General features: G+C 41.0%; 1 protein-coding gene across 2 annotated transcripts in view; it reads right to left on the bottom strand.

The window, feature by feature from the left end:
- LOC134539531 (uncharacterized) overlaps positions 1-17,856 on the bottom strand; it is a 264,735-nt gene extending 246,879 nt beyond the window's left edge. Inside the window, exons 1-2 of one of the 2 annotated variants that reach the window (XM_063381631.1) lie at positions 17,726-17,856; positions 4,595-4,749 (exon numbers count right to left, since the gene is read on the bottom strand). In XM_063381631.1, the coding sequence (XP_063237701.1) occupies positions 4,595-4,749; positions 17,726-17,740 (170 nt within the window). In that variant the 5' untranslated portion in view covers positions 17,741-17,856. The remainder of the gene's footprint in view (positions 1-4,594; positions 4,750-17,725) is intronic. The other variant, XM_063381634.1, reaches the window with a different exon arrangement.
- Between the last annotated feature and the right edge of the window lie 606 nt (positions 17,857-18,462).

Raw genomic sequence — 18,462 nt, 5'->3', positions numbered from 1 at the left:
ACACAGTGCGAGAGTATTTGAAGGTTTGCAATCTAACTGGCGACTTAACGAACGCGCATAAATTTCCGTATCTCTGCTCATAAGTAGAGACAGGAAAAATTTGCGGGTTCATTTCGTGATATGCTAAAGTTCAAATATTTATACTGTTGTGCTGCTTCTGCTATTGGTTCACTGTTAATATGTAGGACTCTTGGCCAATTAGAGACAATCAATAAAAAAAAGTATCCAATCACAAGTTACCCACTTGAGACGCCTCAAAATTCAACACCCAATGAACAGGCGCCGTTTGTCCAAGTAGGCAGACGATCATGGAGTCTATCCTGGAGGTCATTAAACTCGCGAATTTTTCCAGTCTCTACTCATAAGAATTAATGATTAGTAGGGGCAGGCATTTTTCGCGAAAAAAAAATATGAACGCCTGTTAGAATGCAACAAGGGACATCCGCACCAGCGGTTTCTTCCTTTTCATTGGCGGCCGTCTGCGAGAGAAGTAGTTGAAGACGCGTTTGCTTCCGCACTGAATTGCTGTGATTGGTGTTGCTGACAGTACACATGTACTTGAAATAAACTGACCCACTCACGAAACACAGACGACGCTATAGTGTTTTAACTTTCATCCAGTCTTGAAAACTTTTCGCGAAATATGCATGGCCCTAATGGGCGGGGACTCGAAAATTTCGCGAGTTCGATGACCTTCATGGTTAGACTACACAATCCATCTGTGTACTTGGAGAAATAACGCCAGTTAATTTAGCTGCTGACTTGTGAAACCTTTCAAATGGTTGCCTGTGTTACGATACTTCTTCGGTTGAAGGTTTCTCATTGGCCCAGAGTCGTCCAGATGACAATGAGTAGAGACTGGAAAAATTCGCGAGTTCAATGACCTCCAGGATAGACTCCATGATCCTCTGCCTACTTGGACAAACAACGCCTGTTCATTGGGTGCTGGATTTTGAGGCGTCTCAAGTGGGTAACTTGTGATAGGATACTTTTTTTTATTGATTTTCTCTGATTGGCCAAGAGTCCTACATACTAACAGTGAACCAATAGCAGAAGCAGAACAACGGTATAAATATTTGAATTTTAGCATATCACGAAATGAACCCGCGAATAATTCTTATATAAATTATTTTTCCGGTCTCTAACAATGAGCCTAAATGGAAAAAAAAGTCAGCTGAAAGGTATACACGCATTTTTATTTCAGCCTATCGAGAAATGAATCCGCGAAAGTTTTTTCCGGGTGGAGCGATGACCCCAACGCCTACGGGGAAATTTCAACCCTCGACGGAAACGCACCGAACAATTTAACCACCCCCCACTGAAGCTGTGGGTCTTCAAATTAATTAAGTCACGTCATAGGAAAAGGGCAGCACTCAATTTCCGTGCAGTAAAAGGCCCCGGGAGTTATTTAACGAAAGCTTTATGTCTAACAGGTGAAAAAAAAAATCAAAGACCGCATAAAGCCAGAGGGTGCTGTCTGGTTTTCGCAGGTGCTTACCTACAGCATTTCTCGCCCTTAGATTTCAGTGTGCATTTAAACGGGCATTTAACCCAGGGGTGCCCACAAGGGGGGGTAACGACGCAGACTGCGTCATTAAAATTTCAGGGGGGGGGGGGGGGGGTGGTTAAAAGACGAGAAAAATGTATATATTATTTACATAATAATACCTTCTAATGTGAAAATACGTTTCTGGTGCTTTGATAATTGAAAGGGATCTTGTAAATCAAATTGGCAACCCCGCACTTTCCTCAACAAAAGCAGTTTGGCATCTGTCGGTTCAGGATGGAAATATTACCTGATATGACCAAAATTATTATTAGAAAATCAGTTTTAATTAATGCAAAATGTGATAAAATATAATACTAAAAAAGTATAATATTATAAAATCATTGAGTAAATCATTGAGAAAATGGCATAAAAAATTTCGGGGGGGGGGGGGGGGGCATCATTAGGTTAGGAAGGGGGGGGGGGGTGAGTCATAGTGTTTGGGGGGGTGGGCACCTCTGTTTAACCTCTCTCTCTCTCTCTCTCTCTCTCTCTCTCTCTTTCCAATGCACGATATCTGCTATAAGCGCTGTCCTCGATTTAGTGTGCTCTGTTGCCAGATGTACCCAAAGAGCACAAAAATTTCAGACACAACTTTGTAATGAAATTCGCGTATTCGCATCGTCATAGGCTAAGATTCAAATACTCACAACTTTGCGCTGCTTCTGCTATTGGGTCACCGATTATCTTGAGGAACCTGGGCCAATGACGGCCTGTGAACCAAAAGGAGTATCGAATCACAGGCTACCTAGATGAGACTTTTCACAAGTCAACAGCCAGTGGGAAGGGAGCCTGATGTATGCAGATGACTGTGGAGTCTATCTGCAAGTAAACGAGGCCGTTAATTATTTCCAGTCCATATCTATGGAGACTAGAAAATTCTCGAATTCATAGGGCGATTGACTTCAGTTATTGGACCACAGTTTATCTGAATGACTCTGAGCCCCAACAAAAGAAGTATCGAATCAAAAGCACCTCAGTTAACTGGCGTCACGAGTCAGTAGCCAATGAGCAGGTGTAGTTTGCCCGAGTGCATAGAGGCCTGTGAAGTCCATCCTAGAGGTCAATAAAGCCGCGAATTTTTCCAGTTACTACCTTTCTATTCACGTGCCAGAAGATAAACTCGAATTCCCATGCCTTTACACGGCTGTGTTTTTTTCTCCCCACAGTATTATTTATTTGTGAGAAATTATTATTATTTTTAAGTAAGTACATAATTTGCTTAGTTCACTCACGATTTAACATTATAAATTAAAATAAAGATGAAAACATAAATTAAAATTTCAGCCTAGATTAGTTTTGCGTGTTGAGTGGGCAGAAAACTAGACTTGAAAAACATACACACACACACACACACACACACACACACACACACACACACACACATATATATATATATATATATATATATATATATATATATATATATATGCTTCACGTTGATGATTGGACTAAAGTGCTCTTGACGCGCTGTGCCAATGATAAACAAGGGAGGAAAAAGTGGTTACCCAATCTTATGTCACCCGCTAAAGAACATAACTTTGTTATCGACCAATGAGCATTCTAAAAAAAAAAAGCGTGATTGTGTACAGGCAAGTCGAGTATAGCCTGTAGTAAAATGACTCCACGAAATAATCGTGATTTTAATTAAAAATTTTTTTATTTAACTTGATAAATCGAACCTTCGGCAATTATTGGCTCACAGACGATGAACGACGGGTCAAATTAAATACCTAGATACAGTCCACTCAGTGACGGCTCAATCAAAAGCTCGTATGAATATTTCACAAAATAATTACCCCTTACACAAAGAGTGATTTTATACATAGTAAATTGCTATAAAAAAGGGGAAAAGCTCTCTGTGTGTGTGTGTGTGTGTGTGTGTGTGTGTGTGGAAGGGTTTGGGGGGGGGGGGGTGGCATCAGACCTTCAAATCCTCTTATTCCCGTATCACGTATCAGCCATTGTGTCCAATTATAACAACTATAATTTCACGTATCATACTCGCTCAAAGCTGGGCCCAATTGTCCTGCTCGGGCCGATTAAGTGTGCCAATTGGCCGCTGACACTGTCAGAATCTACTTAGAATCACTAGAAAACTTGAACGAATTCGCGGAAATCATTTCGCGATAGGCTCAAGTCCTATGCAACGCTTCTGCGTTTGGCCTACATCTTTTACCTGGAGGACCGCGATCCAACGAGAAACCCCGCAGCCAATGAAGTGCCGAATCACGGACAACCCAGTTGAGACGTCTCACAAGACAGCAGCCAATGAACAGGTCGCAGTTGACAATTGCCCGAGTGTGCCAAGGAGCAGGAACCTTACTAGAGGGGGGTGTTTTTACTTGAACATCTTATTGTTAGTGTTAGAACAAAAAAACAAAAAACAAAAAAAAATCCCTTTCGGCACAGCCTATAGACGTTGGTAGATTTCGAAGTACCTATTTCTTCTGGAAATGTTTCGGAAACTTCTATAAACTCTTGGGACATTTTAAGAACTTAATGTGCACAACATCCTATATGTTCGCAAATATTAAAAAAAAAAAAATTGGTTGTTTGTAAAGTCGGTTTACGGACGATAGTTAAACGTGACGTCATAACAAAAACATTGATGAAATGATTGCACATTTTATGAATAAAATGAATCATTTTTATTTTAACAATAAAAGAATAAATCCTTGAAATTACACTAGTAATCAGATTTTTTAAAATGCAAGAATAATTAACCTTTATTGCCGAAATTGTTGTTGTAATGAGCAATGAAAACCACATTAACTTTTCACTTCACTTTATAAACAGTCGAGTGGAAGAGAGATCGATGCGGCGCAAGCGTACAATGAGCGTAGCGGGACACAGCGTAACGGGACAATGTGCGTAACGGGACAATGTGCGTAACGGAACAATGTGCGTAATGGGACACTTTTTCTTGCGTGCAGCCGGCGTTCATCGATTTATTAGACGTCGTCACGTCAAAAAATCTATTCAATAATTTCTCACTTCCCATGCAGAGGAAATGCAGCTGGATGCTGCGGGGGCGAGGGTACTCACGTGACGCGCAGCTGGTGCAAGCGGCGCAGCTCCTCGTCGCGCTGCAGCACCCGCAGGATGATCTGCTGCTCGCGCTCCGTCAGCTGAAGCAGGCCGGGCAGCACAGAGGTGGTCGACCAGGCCCAGTCCTGCTGCCAGGCCGCGCCGCCGGCGCGCTGCAACAACCACCCTCCGTGTACCCTGGGTGTTTCCTCCGTGTCCCCTGGATGTCACCTCCATGTCCCCTGCATGTCCCCTGGGTGTCACCTCCATGTCCCCTGGATGTGCCTGGATGTTCCTGTATGTGCCTGGGTGTTCCTGGATGTACCTGGATGTTCCTGTATGTCCCTGGGTGTCCCTGGATGTGCCTGTATGTGCCTGGATGTCCATGTGTGTGCCTGGATGTGCCCGGGTGTCCCTGGATGTGTCTGTATGTCCCTGGGTGTCCCTGGATGTCCCTGTATGTGCCTGATTGTCCCTGGATGTGTCTGGATGTGCCGACACCCGCCCTGCCCTCTGTCCAGGGGGACCCACGCGTTTATGGAGCGATTCAAAAGCACCCCAGCCAACAGGTGTCACGAGTCAGTGGCCAATGAGCAGGTGTGATCTGCCCGAACGCACGTGGAGTCTATCCCTAGAGGTCACTGAAACCCGCGGATTTTTTTTTTCAATTCCCTGTCCATTGGCCATAGGCGGTTGTTTTTTTTTAATCCAACGGGGGTCGCGCGCCCTTCTGACACGGCAGCAGTCCCGTCGGGTCCAACAGACCTGAGTTACCTTATTAATTTATTATACATTCATTCCCACGTTATTTTATGTATTCATTTTATTCCTATCAATTAGCATTTTTAAATTTAGGGTTTAGGAAAGTGTTGTATTAGAAACATTGATTAAATTATTATTTTTATATTAAAAAAAAGAAATAATCCAAGTTCATAGTTAAAAAAAATAGTTTTTTACAAACTTCGTTTTTATGCATAGAAGAATTTTTCTATCACTATAATAATACACACTATGATAACATAAAATATCATATAACTAGAGACCGGCAAAATTCGCGGATTCATTCGGTGATAGGCTAGAATTCAAACACATATACCTCTTAGAAAAATTTTTTTTCTATTGGCTTACTGTTCATCTGGACGAATCTCAACCAGTTAATAAACCCTCAAACCAAAGAAGGATCGAATCACAGACGAACCAGCTGAGACGACTCACAAGTCGGCAGCCGATGAACTTGCGTTATTTGCCCGATCCTACAGGGGTTCAGTGCAGTCTATCCTGCAGGCCAACGAAACCGCTAAATTTTGCAGGTCTCTACATATAACTTGTAATTTTTAACGAAGAAAAATAAATTTTTTTTTTAATTATTTTCGGAATGAAAGGTGGGATGGACTTGCTCGCGCGGTATGTGGGTCGTGCAGGTCTCCTGGACTAAGAATAACTCCCCGCTGCGGCGACACAGGAAGCGTGCCGGAGCGAAACGCGATAAGCGCCTTCCGGAACTGTTAACGACGCCTGGCGCCCTTCCGCGACGCGGCCTCGAACTAAACCGAAGCGCCGCTGTGTCGCGAGCACGCTGCGTCGCTATGAGAGAGAGAGAGAGAGAGAGAGAGAGAGAGAGAGAGAGAGAGAGAGAGAGAGAGAGAGAGAGAGCGTGATTGGTCGAGCTCCAACGTGCCCGGAAGGTCGTTGGTTCCGGTGTTGCATATACGTACCCGAATTCCGGTACGCGTACCCAAGTTGCCGGGTCCGTACCCGGTAACCCCGAGAAGATCAAATCGGATACGCAAATGTGACCCGAATTTATGAAAAAAAAAAAAAAGGAAAAGGTAATGTCAAAAAAATAATTGAACAATATTCACTTGGAATGTAAAACCAATTAGGGTAGGAAAACAGTCTCTTTGCCCTGGCCATCACGTACTAACATTTAAGGCCCTCGACTACCCGGGCACACACGCGGTGCGCAGAGATTCAGGATTAACTAACCAATTTAAAAAACTACTCTAGATACCCGAGTGGGGTCCATTAACGAAAATAATTTAAGAGTTCGCTGAGGGCCGAAAAGTACTTTTGATTTCGGATTAAGTTTTTAAACTGTGTTTTATTAAGAGTTAAAATGGCTAAAACGCGTGTTTTCATAGTAATGTTTAGGCGTAAAAAAAAACGGTGCAGATACTTGAAAGTACTTAAGGGCCTTGCATTACATCTTTTATCTTCATTTCTCGGCCATATAATGTTACGGTCACCTCTCGACTTTCACAGTTATCCTGTGACGACGAGAAGACTGCGCGCCAGTTCAGAGCCTTGCGCTTAGGGGCGACACCGCGCTGGAAGCACCAGTGAGAATCGCGCTAATCAACACACATGCACCCCGATCAGACGACACGCTTTTAAGGGACCTTGCCACGTCAGCGATGCGAAGGCAAAGCCAGCGAGGAAGTCGAACAGATATTCTGGCAACACAACGACGACAGCACACAGACTAACGCAGTAAGCTTCCAAAAACAAATCGAAAATTTGTATGGACTTACACCAGATTTATGCCTCACGTGAATCTGTCAGAAATTGCAGTAGTTGACGGGATTAGGGTTACCAGACGTCCGGCAAAAGGAGGACATGTCCTCCTTTTTATGTATTTTTTTGCGTCCGGCCGGATTTTCTTTAATGCTCCAAAATGTCCGGCTTTTTTATAAAGTGAGATAATTCCTGCAGTTACACTCTGAGTAAAGCGCGCGCTGTCCGCAGAGTCATCCCACTAGTAAGTAGTTCTATGACAGCTTGACAGGTAGCAGCACATGCAGAAGCACGTGTTTTTAATATGCTGTATATGCGTAGTTTGTTTGATTCTTTATAATGAAACTGTATTAAATGCCAAAACATTGTAAAATATCGTACTGCATTGTAATTAATTCATGGCATATATATATATATATATATATATAGTCCTCCTTTTTAGTGAAATGTCCTCCTTTTGCGAGATGAATGTCCTCCTTTTTTATTATCAGTGTCTGGTAACCCTAGACGGGATCGACCATGGGTAGGGGCATGCATATTTTCGCGAAACGATTCCGAGACTAGCTGAAAGTTAAAACACTGTAGCATCGCCTGTGTTTCGTGATCGGGTGAGTTTATTTCAGGTGCATATCGATTGTTACAACACCAATCACTGCTATTCAGCTCGGAAGCAAACACGTCCTGAGTGGCTCGGTCGAATAAGGCAAAGACTTATCTCGCAGACGGTCGCCAGTAACAAGGAAGAAACCGCTGGCGCGGGTGTACCTTGTTGCAGTCTAATAGGCGTTGAGACTTTTTCGCGAAAAATGCCTGTCCCTAACCATGGGCGTAGATCCGTGGGAAGGGGGAAGAGGAGGGGCTACTGGAAATAAGAAGCCCTTCACTTAAGGGGGGGGGGGGGGGGGGGGCCTGTCTGCACTTGCAAAAGCGTGATTGTGAAACGGGTTTGATGTCAAAACTATGTTTTATGGAAAACTTTATTTATATTTTAAAGTTTCCTGCTTATTGCAAGCATGCAAGCCAAAATATGGGCAACATATATCTAAGCACCGTATCCAGAAAACTCTTGGTACGTCCCCCTACATATTTGCGCCCCTGGGACCGACTGTGACAGAATGTCATCGGTTCAGAGCCGGGGAGGGTGTGCCTGGAAGCCTGTGGTCTGATCGAACAACGCGCTATTGGAATCAGCGCGCAAATTTGCGGTTTGTCAGCGACCGATCAATATAGTTCGCGCTAACCGAGGCATCACAAACACGCATCCTTGGAAATTACTAACTGGGGCAAATACATCCGCCCCTCTTTTAAATTTGAATTAAACTATTCGTTAAAAAAAAAAAAAAAAGGCTGCAGAGGAATAAAAGTTTAATAACTACATACTTGGAAAATATTAGTAAAAAAAAAAAACATTTCAAACAATTCCTGAGAGTTCAAAATAATTATAGATTAGACGGTGATAGTTTCATTTTGACGTGACAACGTCTAATAAATCGATTAACGCAGGTTGCACGCACGAAAAGGTGTCACGTTACGCACATTGTCCCGTTACGCTCATTGTACGCTTGCGCCGCATCTATCTCTCTTCCACTCGATTGGAAAAACCATCGATTTGACTTTTTCCGAGGCACATTAAACTTGAAACACTCCCATTCGTTTCCTACTTTTCCTATCATCGTCCTATCCTTAACAGAATAAAACAGATTGGAAGAAGTTAAATAGCAAACATGTATAAATGTTATAGTTAAAATAATCTCTTCGTTAAAGTAATAAACATGTTTGAATTAATGAGTGCAAATTAAAGTAAATTATTCAATTAAATTGTAGATTTCATTTCACTCCTTCTTTGTATCCATACAAAATAGTGATAATTCTATAAAAATAATTCAATTTTATTCATAAAAGTGTTACCTAGTCGTTGGAAATTAGAATGGCAACAAGAGCTTAAGGAAACACAGAGCAATGTATAACACATATTTAGTACGGCATGTACAGAGATTTATTCACACATTATACAAACACATATAATCCTCATACATTAATATAAATTTTCTTATTATGTTGGCTGTTACACATTACTGCTACAATTCATGTTCCAGCGATTACCAACAAAACACCTGAAATAAATTTATACAAAATTACGTACCATTCACTACCTTTTAAACATTTTCTCATAACCACACGAATTATTCCTCAATAAATAATTCTAACTGGACCCTTTTCTTTTAGTTATAATTACAAATTCTTTTTAATACAAAATACTTAAACCTTCACTTACAGATCAAAATTAGACATTGTTTTAACAGTACCAGAGACTTATGAACGAGATATTTCTAACACAATTTAAATTTCAACACTTCTCCCCAAATAAAATTGGCTAAAATCTTCAGTGTCGTTTAAGTGATAGCGGCGAGTGTTTTTTTATTTCCGTTGATCCTTGACCTGATCACCCCAGTCGGACCGGAAACATCGACGGAGCGAATTTCTTTATTCTACCTCTGCCGCCGTGCTGATTCCCTGATACTTGCACATTTTCGCCGGCTCTTAATTCACACTATTTGGTAATAAAACGAACACTATACTAGTGCAGAGAATTGGAGACAAATCACCTACATGCTGTTGCTTGAAATTATTTTAAAACAGTTTTTCATTAAAAATTTACCTCCTTGTTTATGTTCATAGGTAGTCTTAAACGCCACGACTGATAGTCCCGCTAATGCCACTGCACTACGCCCTTAACGTTTTAATCAAGTAGTAGCACCTTTTATTATCACCGTATTAATAGAACGAGAAAAAATATTTTTTTTTTAAAGTATTGCTGAGCAGAACTCTGTTATGCTCCTAGTCGCAAACCACTTCATGACCCTCGGCGGAATTTTCTATGTTCCCCTTGGTCATTTTACTGCAAAGTCCGACACATACTTTTTACTTCCGAAGTCCCGTGCCAACTTGCAAATTGTTACTGGGCTACCACTGAATTATTACCAAGTCCGTAACTGACTTGTATAATTTGCGGCCTCTCTTACCGCCTTTTTCGGCATCCGTGCGCAGCTTGAAGACCTCAGCGGGCAGCCTTTCGGCGTCGATGATCGAAGGTGCGGGTCGTGGTCACCGCATTATTCACGCAGCCGGGTGAGAGAAGACTCTGTGGAACTCGTGCTAGCAGCCTGCTTATATACTCGCTGCGCTCCATACTAAAACAGCGAGGAATATTCTGGACATCCTGAATCGGAAACGCGGCTCGGAAACTTCCGACCACGTCCACGTGCTCCGATCAAAGGCGATTCGGCACGAGTGGACCCGAGGATCTGCTATCCAACGCGCATCAATTGAAATTCGCGCGCCGAGTCCGTGCAGTGTATGGCGGGTGGTATCCCACTAGCCCGCAGGGGCGAGTTTCCTCGTTACGCAGTACCAACCTGCGTAACAAAAGTATGCAATCATTTCATCAATGTTTTGTTATGACGTTGTCACGTTAAACTATCGACCGTAAACCGGACTTTACAGATAACCTTCTTTTTAAACGTAACACGGGTAAGTATTTTAGTCACGGGTATCTGTTACGCACTTGTGTGTGTGCAAACGTGCTCTGGCCATTATAAGCCTTTACGGCTCGGGCCGCCGACTCAAAGAGAGACGCCGCCAGACTTAAACCCCAGAGACCGCCCATTACAGAGTCCAATGCGGTACCGCGTCTAAACTGCCCGGCCACCCATGAAAGTGTGCGCGCAAGCTACCGCCAAGGACGGCGGGTTCAATGCCCTACAGGATGGACTCTACATTACTCTACGTGCACGGCCGCTACGTCAGTAAATGCCTCGTCACTAGAGTCCCGGAAATTTCGCGGATTCTTCTGGCCTCGGGATAGAATTCAAAGTTTTAGGTGTGCTCGACCCATTTTTACTTTCCCATTGGTTGATTTCTTAGCGAGAACATTTTTATCCTTGTTATTTGGCACTACCTGATTCGCTTACTTCTCTCCTAGATGGGAATCGTTGTCTCACGGTCGTAGAAAGGGCGTGTCCAAACAACTGCGGTCCAATCATGAACACAGCGCGAGAGTGTGAAGGTTTGCATTCTAGCTTGCGACTAAATGAATTCGCGAAAATTCCGTCTCTCTACCAGACACTCAGTCGAAACTTCCTCCCAAATGTTGTGTCAAATAAAGTTTGAGGGTTACGAGTTCGCCTTAAAACGTCATTAGCGTAGCAGTGTTTTGTTGACAAGTTGGATGACATCAACTAGTTTGCATATACAACGCGTTCTAAAATACGTTGGATGTTGGATGCAATCAGTCAATAAAATTCGCGCCTAGCGAAAATATATCCGTTTCCGTCACAAATAATCTATAAAAAAATCTTAAAACACATGGGTAAGTAACTAAAACTTACATATTTGTACATTTACATGAAAATAACTGTATCACTACAAAATATGCTTCGTGTTGCCCCAGTACCTCCGATATTTAGTTATTTGCGAACAGTTGTTTGAATAGCTTTACAGTATTAGCTGCGCAAATTAAGCACGGTAAAACAAAAGAAAGCCAAAAATGATATCAAAAGTTAACTTTTCTGTGAGTTTGAAACCGGGGGTTTCTCCGGGGGAACGGAGTTTTGCAAAAATATTTTTTTTTAGTTTTGTAGCGTTTTAGTTTTTATTAACTGTAGCATTATCATTCAAACATGTTATAAATAAATTTTTGTATCATTCAGTGAGTGGTTGTATACCGATGTTGTGTGTTGAACCATTCATCTGTATATATTTTCTTGAATATTATTGACGGTTAAATTTTAGTCAGAAATCTTTGTTTTGTAGTGTTTTTAAAAGTTTTTGACAAAAAAAATATTTTTAGGCACATGTATTTTATTCCTAAAAATATTATTTCTGTAAAACCACATAGTTTTCAATCAGGAATATCGTCTTTAACACACGCTTTTTTTATAATAAAATATTCTATTTATTTCAACATTCGAAAAACCTTTGATACTTTACAACATAATCTTATGATTAAAAAATTATCAATTTTAGGCCTCGTCAAGCAATGCGTGGTATGTATCTATGTTTTGATTAACGTACAAATAGATGCTTTTCAGTCAAATTTGCAAATGGAATTTCATGGTATTAGGTTTTTGCCAAAGTAGTAACTACTCTTTAATATTTAATAATTGATATTCCAACTGTAATCAGAATTGATCAAGAAAGGATGCTGATGAAAAAAGTATATAATTGGGAAATATGTTTGTGAAACTATTATGCAATATATTTCATTTGTCCGGATCTAAATTTCAAGTTAACAAACTTCTCTGAATTACGATAGCATTTTTTGTATAACCTTTATTCAAAAAACTAATTTAATTAATCAGAGTTATCACATAGTAAGTAATGACATTAAACGTGGTGTCCTCTTTTAAGACTTCCGAGTTATATTGATGCCAAGCTTTTTTTTTCACCAACATGTAGATAATACTATTAACAAGACATGAAGATATTTAGGTCTTATTAAATTTAAAACTTTCTCTGCATCAAATGATTTGAATTAGTAAAGAATTAAAGTATGCAGGAATTTTAATTATTTTGAATATGCTACATTCCTATAAAACCTATTTTCATTTTCTATTTATTAGACGTTCGATCGGTGATGCACTTTTTATTATATACATTTAATTGCCATTTTTGTTGGTTCAGACATAATTAGTGACACTTTAAAAACCATTAGTAACTATTGAATGTGTAAAAAATTGTAACTCTTTTTGAATAATCTACAAATATTCATTGGTAAAACTTTTGTAATCTACATATTTATTTTGCATACACCATTTTAGTTTCGGTTTAAGATTTTTGTGAAAACCAAAGTAACCAATTGGTTAACATGAACTTTATCAATCTTTATCTATCTTGTGTTGTTTCGCGTTTTGTCGCATTGATGTGTATCAGTGTATGTCTTGTGCTTTTGGTGTTATTTTATGTCATAATTCGTTTATAGGTGCTGTAAGGCACAAAAAGCTGAATTTCAATTTGATCTGACAGTTTTAATGAAGCAGGATAATATGCTATGCATAGTAATATTTTTTTTTATTTTCTAAGCCCATCAACATTCCATGTAAGAAAGAGCCTATGTCTCCCCTAGAGCACCTGTGCTGTTTGCCCTGTGCCAACAAACTACACTACACAAAAATATTTCCCTCGCATTTCAGCGTCAAAAAACATTTTGTAGACTTTAAATAATTTATTAGGCATTTAAAACCTTAATATCTGAGTTTTTTGTGTTAAGTCACCATAATAATGAAAACATTACATGAGAAAACCCTTGAATATTTGCGTTGGATTTGCACTCATTAAATGATGATCTACCAATTACTTCAATTATTCCAGTGTACAAAAATGTAAATTCTATGAAGCCAGTTACATTACAATTTTACGAGTAAGGCCGTTTTCCTCATTCCGTAGAATGTATAAGAAATTTTGGCAGAATGGAATACTAGGTACCACATGCAGTTTATTTTTAAATCGTCGTAATAAGAATAGAGTGCTTCCTATAATACATTTTTGGAAACTTTTCTTTCTTCTCGTCCGCGATCTGGAAGTTATTGCAACTATCACCGTCAGATACGCTATCTCTAATCTTTAAAGTTGACAGCGCTACCTACCGAGTATTCTATACACTACTTCGAGAGCAATGCTGCTGTACTCATTCCATGGAGGGTGTAAGAAAATATGGCAGAATTCCGTTTCGTCCTTTGGACGCAGTGGCGGATTCATAGGGGGGGGGGCGCAAGGGGCGCACCCCCCCCCCCCTGACCAAGGAAGCCCAGCACCAAGCATGGTTCTTGGCAAGGGGAGGGCGCGCACCCGGCCGCCGATGTTATACAATACACATTCATACACTTACCTTTAACCACTTCATGTCTTGGAAACAGTTTGAATAAAGTTTTATTAAGCTTTGCATGGGACTAGAATCTTTAGTTTTTCTGTAGTGATTTTGACATTTGTATACTGCACAATTGGCCATTTTAACTACATATAGCGCACAATTATGCACCAACAACAGCAAATATTCGGGCGAGACGTAAATGAAACGGATAGAGCTTGGAAAAAGATCTCTGGCTGCATCCAAGCAACCAAGGTGACGTAACAAGGGAGTGTGTGGAAGAGGTAGAACTGCTCCCCCCCTCCCCCTTGAGATTTTTCTGTTTCCGCCACTGTTTGGACGTATGGCACTTTTCCGTTATGGTACTTTTCCGCCTTTTTCGAAGAGGCCAGGCGGAATACTGTCATTAGTATGGTAGTCTTCCGATATGGCAGTCTTCCGTCACCCCTTTTATATCATTGTGTTTCGTGGTTAGCTGGGTTTATATCAGGCCATGACTACTGCCAGCACACCAATCACGGCCATCCAGTGCGGAAGCAAATTAATGTATTCAATGGCCCCGAAAAATAGGCTTCTCTTTCAGACGGCCGCCAATCACAAGGGATCATTTGCTATCGCATGAGTGATCAGATATTTTTCGCGATAAATTTATGTTCCTTTTGATTCCACTTTCCTTGTTTATAACTGGCTCAGGTTTGCCAAGACCACTGTGGTCCAATCATCAACGTGAAGAGATGCATGTGTGCTTCAAGTCTACTTTGCTACCCAATGTATCCAGCGAAATAATAGTCGCTGCAATGACAGGGTTCCTATGCATTCCAGCCCATAGTGTATGTTTACCTAAACAGAGTTAGGCTTGGAAAATTCGAGCCGCTCGCAGAAATGAGAGAGTGTATTGAACGATGGATTCACGCGTGAAATTCGACCTTACTGCTTCCTCTTCTTCACTAACGACCTGGTCGAAGCGACACTCTTGTATCACTGGCGTGGAAAAGACTCTTCTAGCCGATGCTGGTTTTTTTTTCCTTTGAAAACGAGATCAACTGGTTATTCCTGTCCGAAGCCTTTTAATAAACACCATTCAAGGGTTACCCTACGCTTATCCGGTTATCTCTGCATGCCAAGCACAGAATAGGGTACCAATATGTTTAAAAAACGCATTTTCGTATAAAAAAAGTTTAAATAAAACAACGGTCGAAAAGACAATACATAACGAAAATCTATGACGCTTATTATATACCTGCAAAATTCCCTATTTTAAAATTGAACTCATTGGACCATAGGTAGAGACCGGAAAAATTCGCGGGTTCAATGAACTTCAGGATAAACTCCAATATCCTCTACACAATCGGGCAAATGCCTACTGTACATTGGCTGCTGACTTGTGAGTCGTCTCGACCCTCAGTCCTCCAGATTGACAGTGAACCAATGGCAAAAGCCGCACTAAGGTATAATTATTTGAATTTTAGCATAACACGAAATGAACCCGCGAATTTTTCAGGTCTCTAACCATAGGTAATTTTGAAATGCCCGGAGAAAATTAACCAAAAATTCGGGACTGGAAGAATTCGCGGTTTCGATGCCATCTAGGGTAGACCCCACAGTCCTGTGCACATTCAGGCAAGAGTACCCTTCTCGTTGGTCGCTCACTTGTGAGATTTCTAGCCTGGGTTGCCTGTGATTCAGTGTTTTTATTTATGAGAATTTATCATTGACTCAGGGACGTTCACATAAACTGTGACTGAATCAATGGAAGCAGAACAAAGCTGAAACTGTTTGTGTTCTAAACCACCGCGAAATGAATCCGCCGATATTTTACGGTCCCTACCAATAACAACATAACAAAAATGCACACGACCCTATCACATGCAATCCAGCCGATAGACAACGTAGCCATCGACTTATTCACGTTCAAGTGGTGGTACCAGTAAGTTTAAAAACATTAAATGAAAGTAGCTAAACAAAATAAATAAACTTCAAAACCTTTTAAGATAGTAAAAGGTTACCAGAAATACCTTACTACTATTTTGGAGGTTATGATACAAACCGGTCGTCCGCTGACAGTTAAACCTTGGGAAGATTTTGACGGACTGACGGAATATTTCATGCCTTGTGATTGGTTTGAGGTCACGTGAAGCGACGGATCATTGCATTGTTGAGCCCAGAGCTTTTTTATAAGCTGGGGTTACAATGCCACAACGGACACGACACGACATCCCCGACTCGCTCAGCAGCCAATGAAATGCAAGGTTTCCGTGACGTCAACATGACAAAACACGTACCCCGACGGCCCGCAATAAGTAGATTTATATTTATAATTTCATCGTGCCGTGTCGCACGACGGAAAGCAAAACAGAAACCTTGCAAAACTAAACTTCAGAAATAATAACCTTCTTGGAAAATCTTCATATATAAAAACGAAATTTATTACGTTGGCGTATTATACTTTCACATTTGTAGTATGATTTCAACTGTTTATTACGTTTCTTTGGTAATTCTTCGCATGCCCAACAGTGGAATTATTTTCTATCAATTACTAACATATCTATATCGTGCTTCCTTGTATCTAAAATTATCTCAAATCTCACTTAGTGCCAGAGACGACTAAATGTTACATTGTTATTCAACTATCGTCGGGACCTATGCAGTCTTTAGCGCTTTTTTTTATACTGAATTTTTTTGGACGCATTTGACATGGGAAGATTTGCCGACAGCCATATTAGAGTTCCTCGTGTTAATGTTGTCTTGTATACGCTTTTAACTCCGCCGTGCTGGAACTATGCACGACGTACGATCAAACATGTCGTGACTTGTCCGTCGGGCAGTGTGACTCCCGATCGGTGTTGCCAGACGTACCCGAATTCGGGAACGTGTCTCTACCCGGTACACGAGAAGATTCGCTCGGGTACGCAACTGTACCCAATTTCAGGAAAAAATAAAAATTTAACAGTAAAAAAAAATTGAACAATCTTCACTTGGAATGGACAACCAATTAGGGTGGTCTTTTTGAAAACAGCCTCAGCTACGCTATATTCCTAAATCCTAAGGATCTCTGGAGAACCACAGGATCAAGTTGCAGCTAGTATCAAGTAAACAGTAGGGCTGCGACAGCAGTATCAGGGATATCTCTCATTGAAAACAGTCTCGGCTACACTATTAAACCATAACAAAAATTTAAAGTCGCCTTATTTATAGTACAGGTAATATTTACAATAGTTGTACACAAATCTTTAACCTGGAAATACCATTTTTTTTTTCCACATGTGGCTGGAATAGTAGTATTTAACGTTTAGATTATTTTCCCCCCTCCCTCTTTTTACGGCCAAACAAACCAACGACATATTTTAATATCTTAGCAATAAAACGAATATTGCATTTAAACTATAAAATTTTATGTTGTTACGCTGTTATAAACTTTAACAGAATAGTGTAGATTACATTTGCACTAAAGAAGACAGCAATATTTTGTTTTCATCAATAATGTTCGCAGGCTTTCACGGCCATTGTCTGAAGTAGCTTTCGCTTCTGGGTCGAGTAGGTAAACTGCTCCCTGATGATGGCGACTGCAATGTCGACCGAAACGTCGGGTGAATTATTCGCCCAAGGACACGGCTACAACCCAGAAGCCAAGCTACTTCATTTTTTTTGTTTTGCATGCTATATTTTTTTTTGTGTATGTGCCTGAATGCAGAGGTGAGTGTGCCAGGGGTGGCAACACTGCCCCCAGCTTCACTGAATCGGAGAGGCATACCTCGGCCTCGCTCACTAACCTTGTTCTCGGTCATCGTCTCTCGCGAGCGGCGTGGTGACGGCAACAGGTAGCCCTCTTCGCCGACACGCCCCCCTCCCTCCCTTCACCCACCCGGACACGCCAGCACGGCGCTGCGCCGGGTCGCGCAGACTACTGAGTACCGACCCGAGCCCACAGTCTGTTGAGATGGGGGGTGCAGAGGGGCTGGCGCTAGAAGGGGAAGGGAGAGGGGGAGCAAGCGCGCGCACGTCAACTTCCCGTCCCGGGAGGGTACCTGTTGGACCGGGCTTATAGCACGGCTCGTCCTCTATTGGCAGTGAGCATTCTAAAAGGCCCCGTCAGGGATCCGCACATAACCTGGAAACACACAACTTTGAATTCTCGAAAGAAAGAAAAAAAATTGGTTGTCTGTAAAGTCGGTTTACGGACGCTAGTTTAACGTGACGTCATAACAAAACATTGATGAAATGATTGCTTACTTTTATGAATAAAATTGAATCATTTTTATTTAATTATCACTATTTTGGTATGGATACAATGGAGTGAAAGAAATCTACAATTTAATTGATAAATTTACTTTTATTTGCACTCATTAATTCAAATATGTTTATTACTTTAACGAACAGATTATTTTAACTATAACTTTTATACATGTTTGCTATTTAACTTCTTCCAATCTGTGTTATTCTGTTAAGGATAGGACGATGATAGGAAACGTAGGAAACGAATGGGAGTGTTTCAAGTTTAATGTGCCTC

This window comes from Bacillus rossius, chromosome 15 (genome assembly GCF_032445375.1).
Source record: "Bacillus rossius redtenbacheri isolate Brsri chromosome 15, Brsri_v3, whole genome shotgun sequence".
NCBI classification, from domain to species: domain Eukaryota; kingdom Metazoa; phylum Arthropoda; class Insecta; order Phasmatodea; family Bacillidae; genus Bacillus; species Bacillus rossius.
Note: the sequence above shows the minus strand (reverse complement) of the source record. Positions and strands in the feature narration are given on the sequence as shown.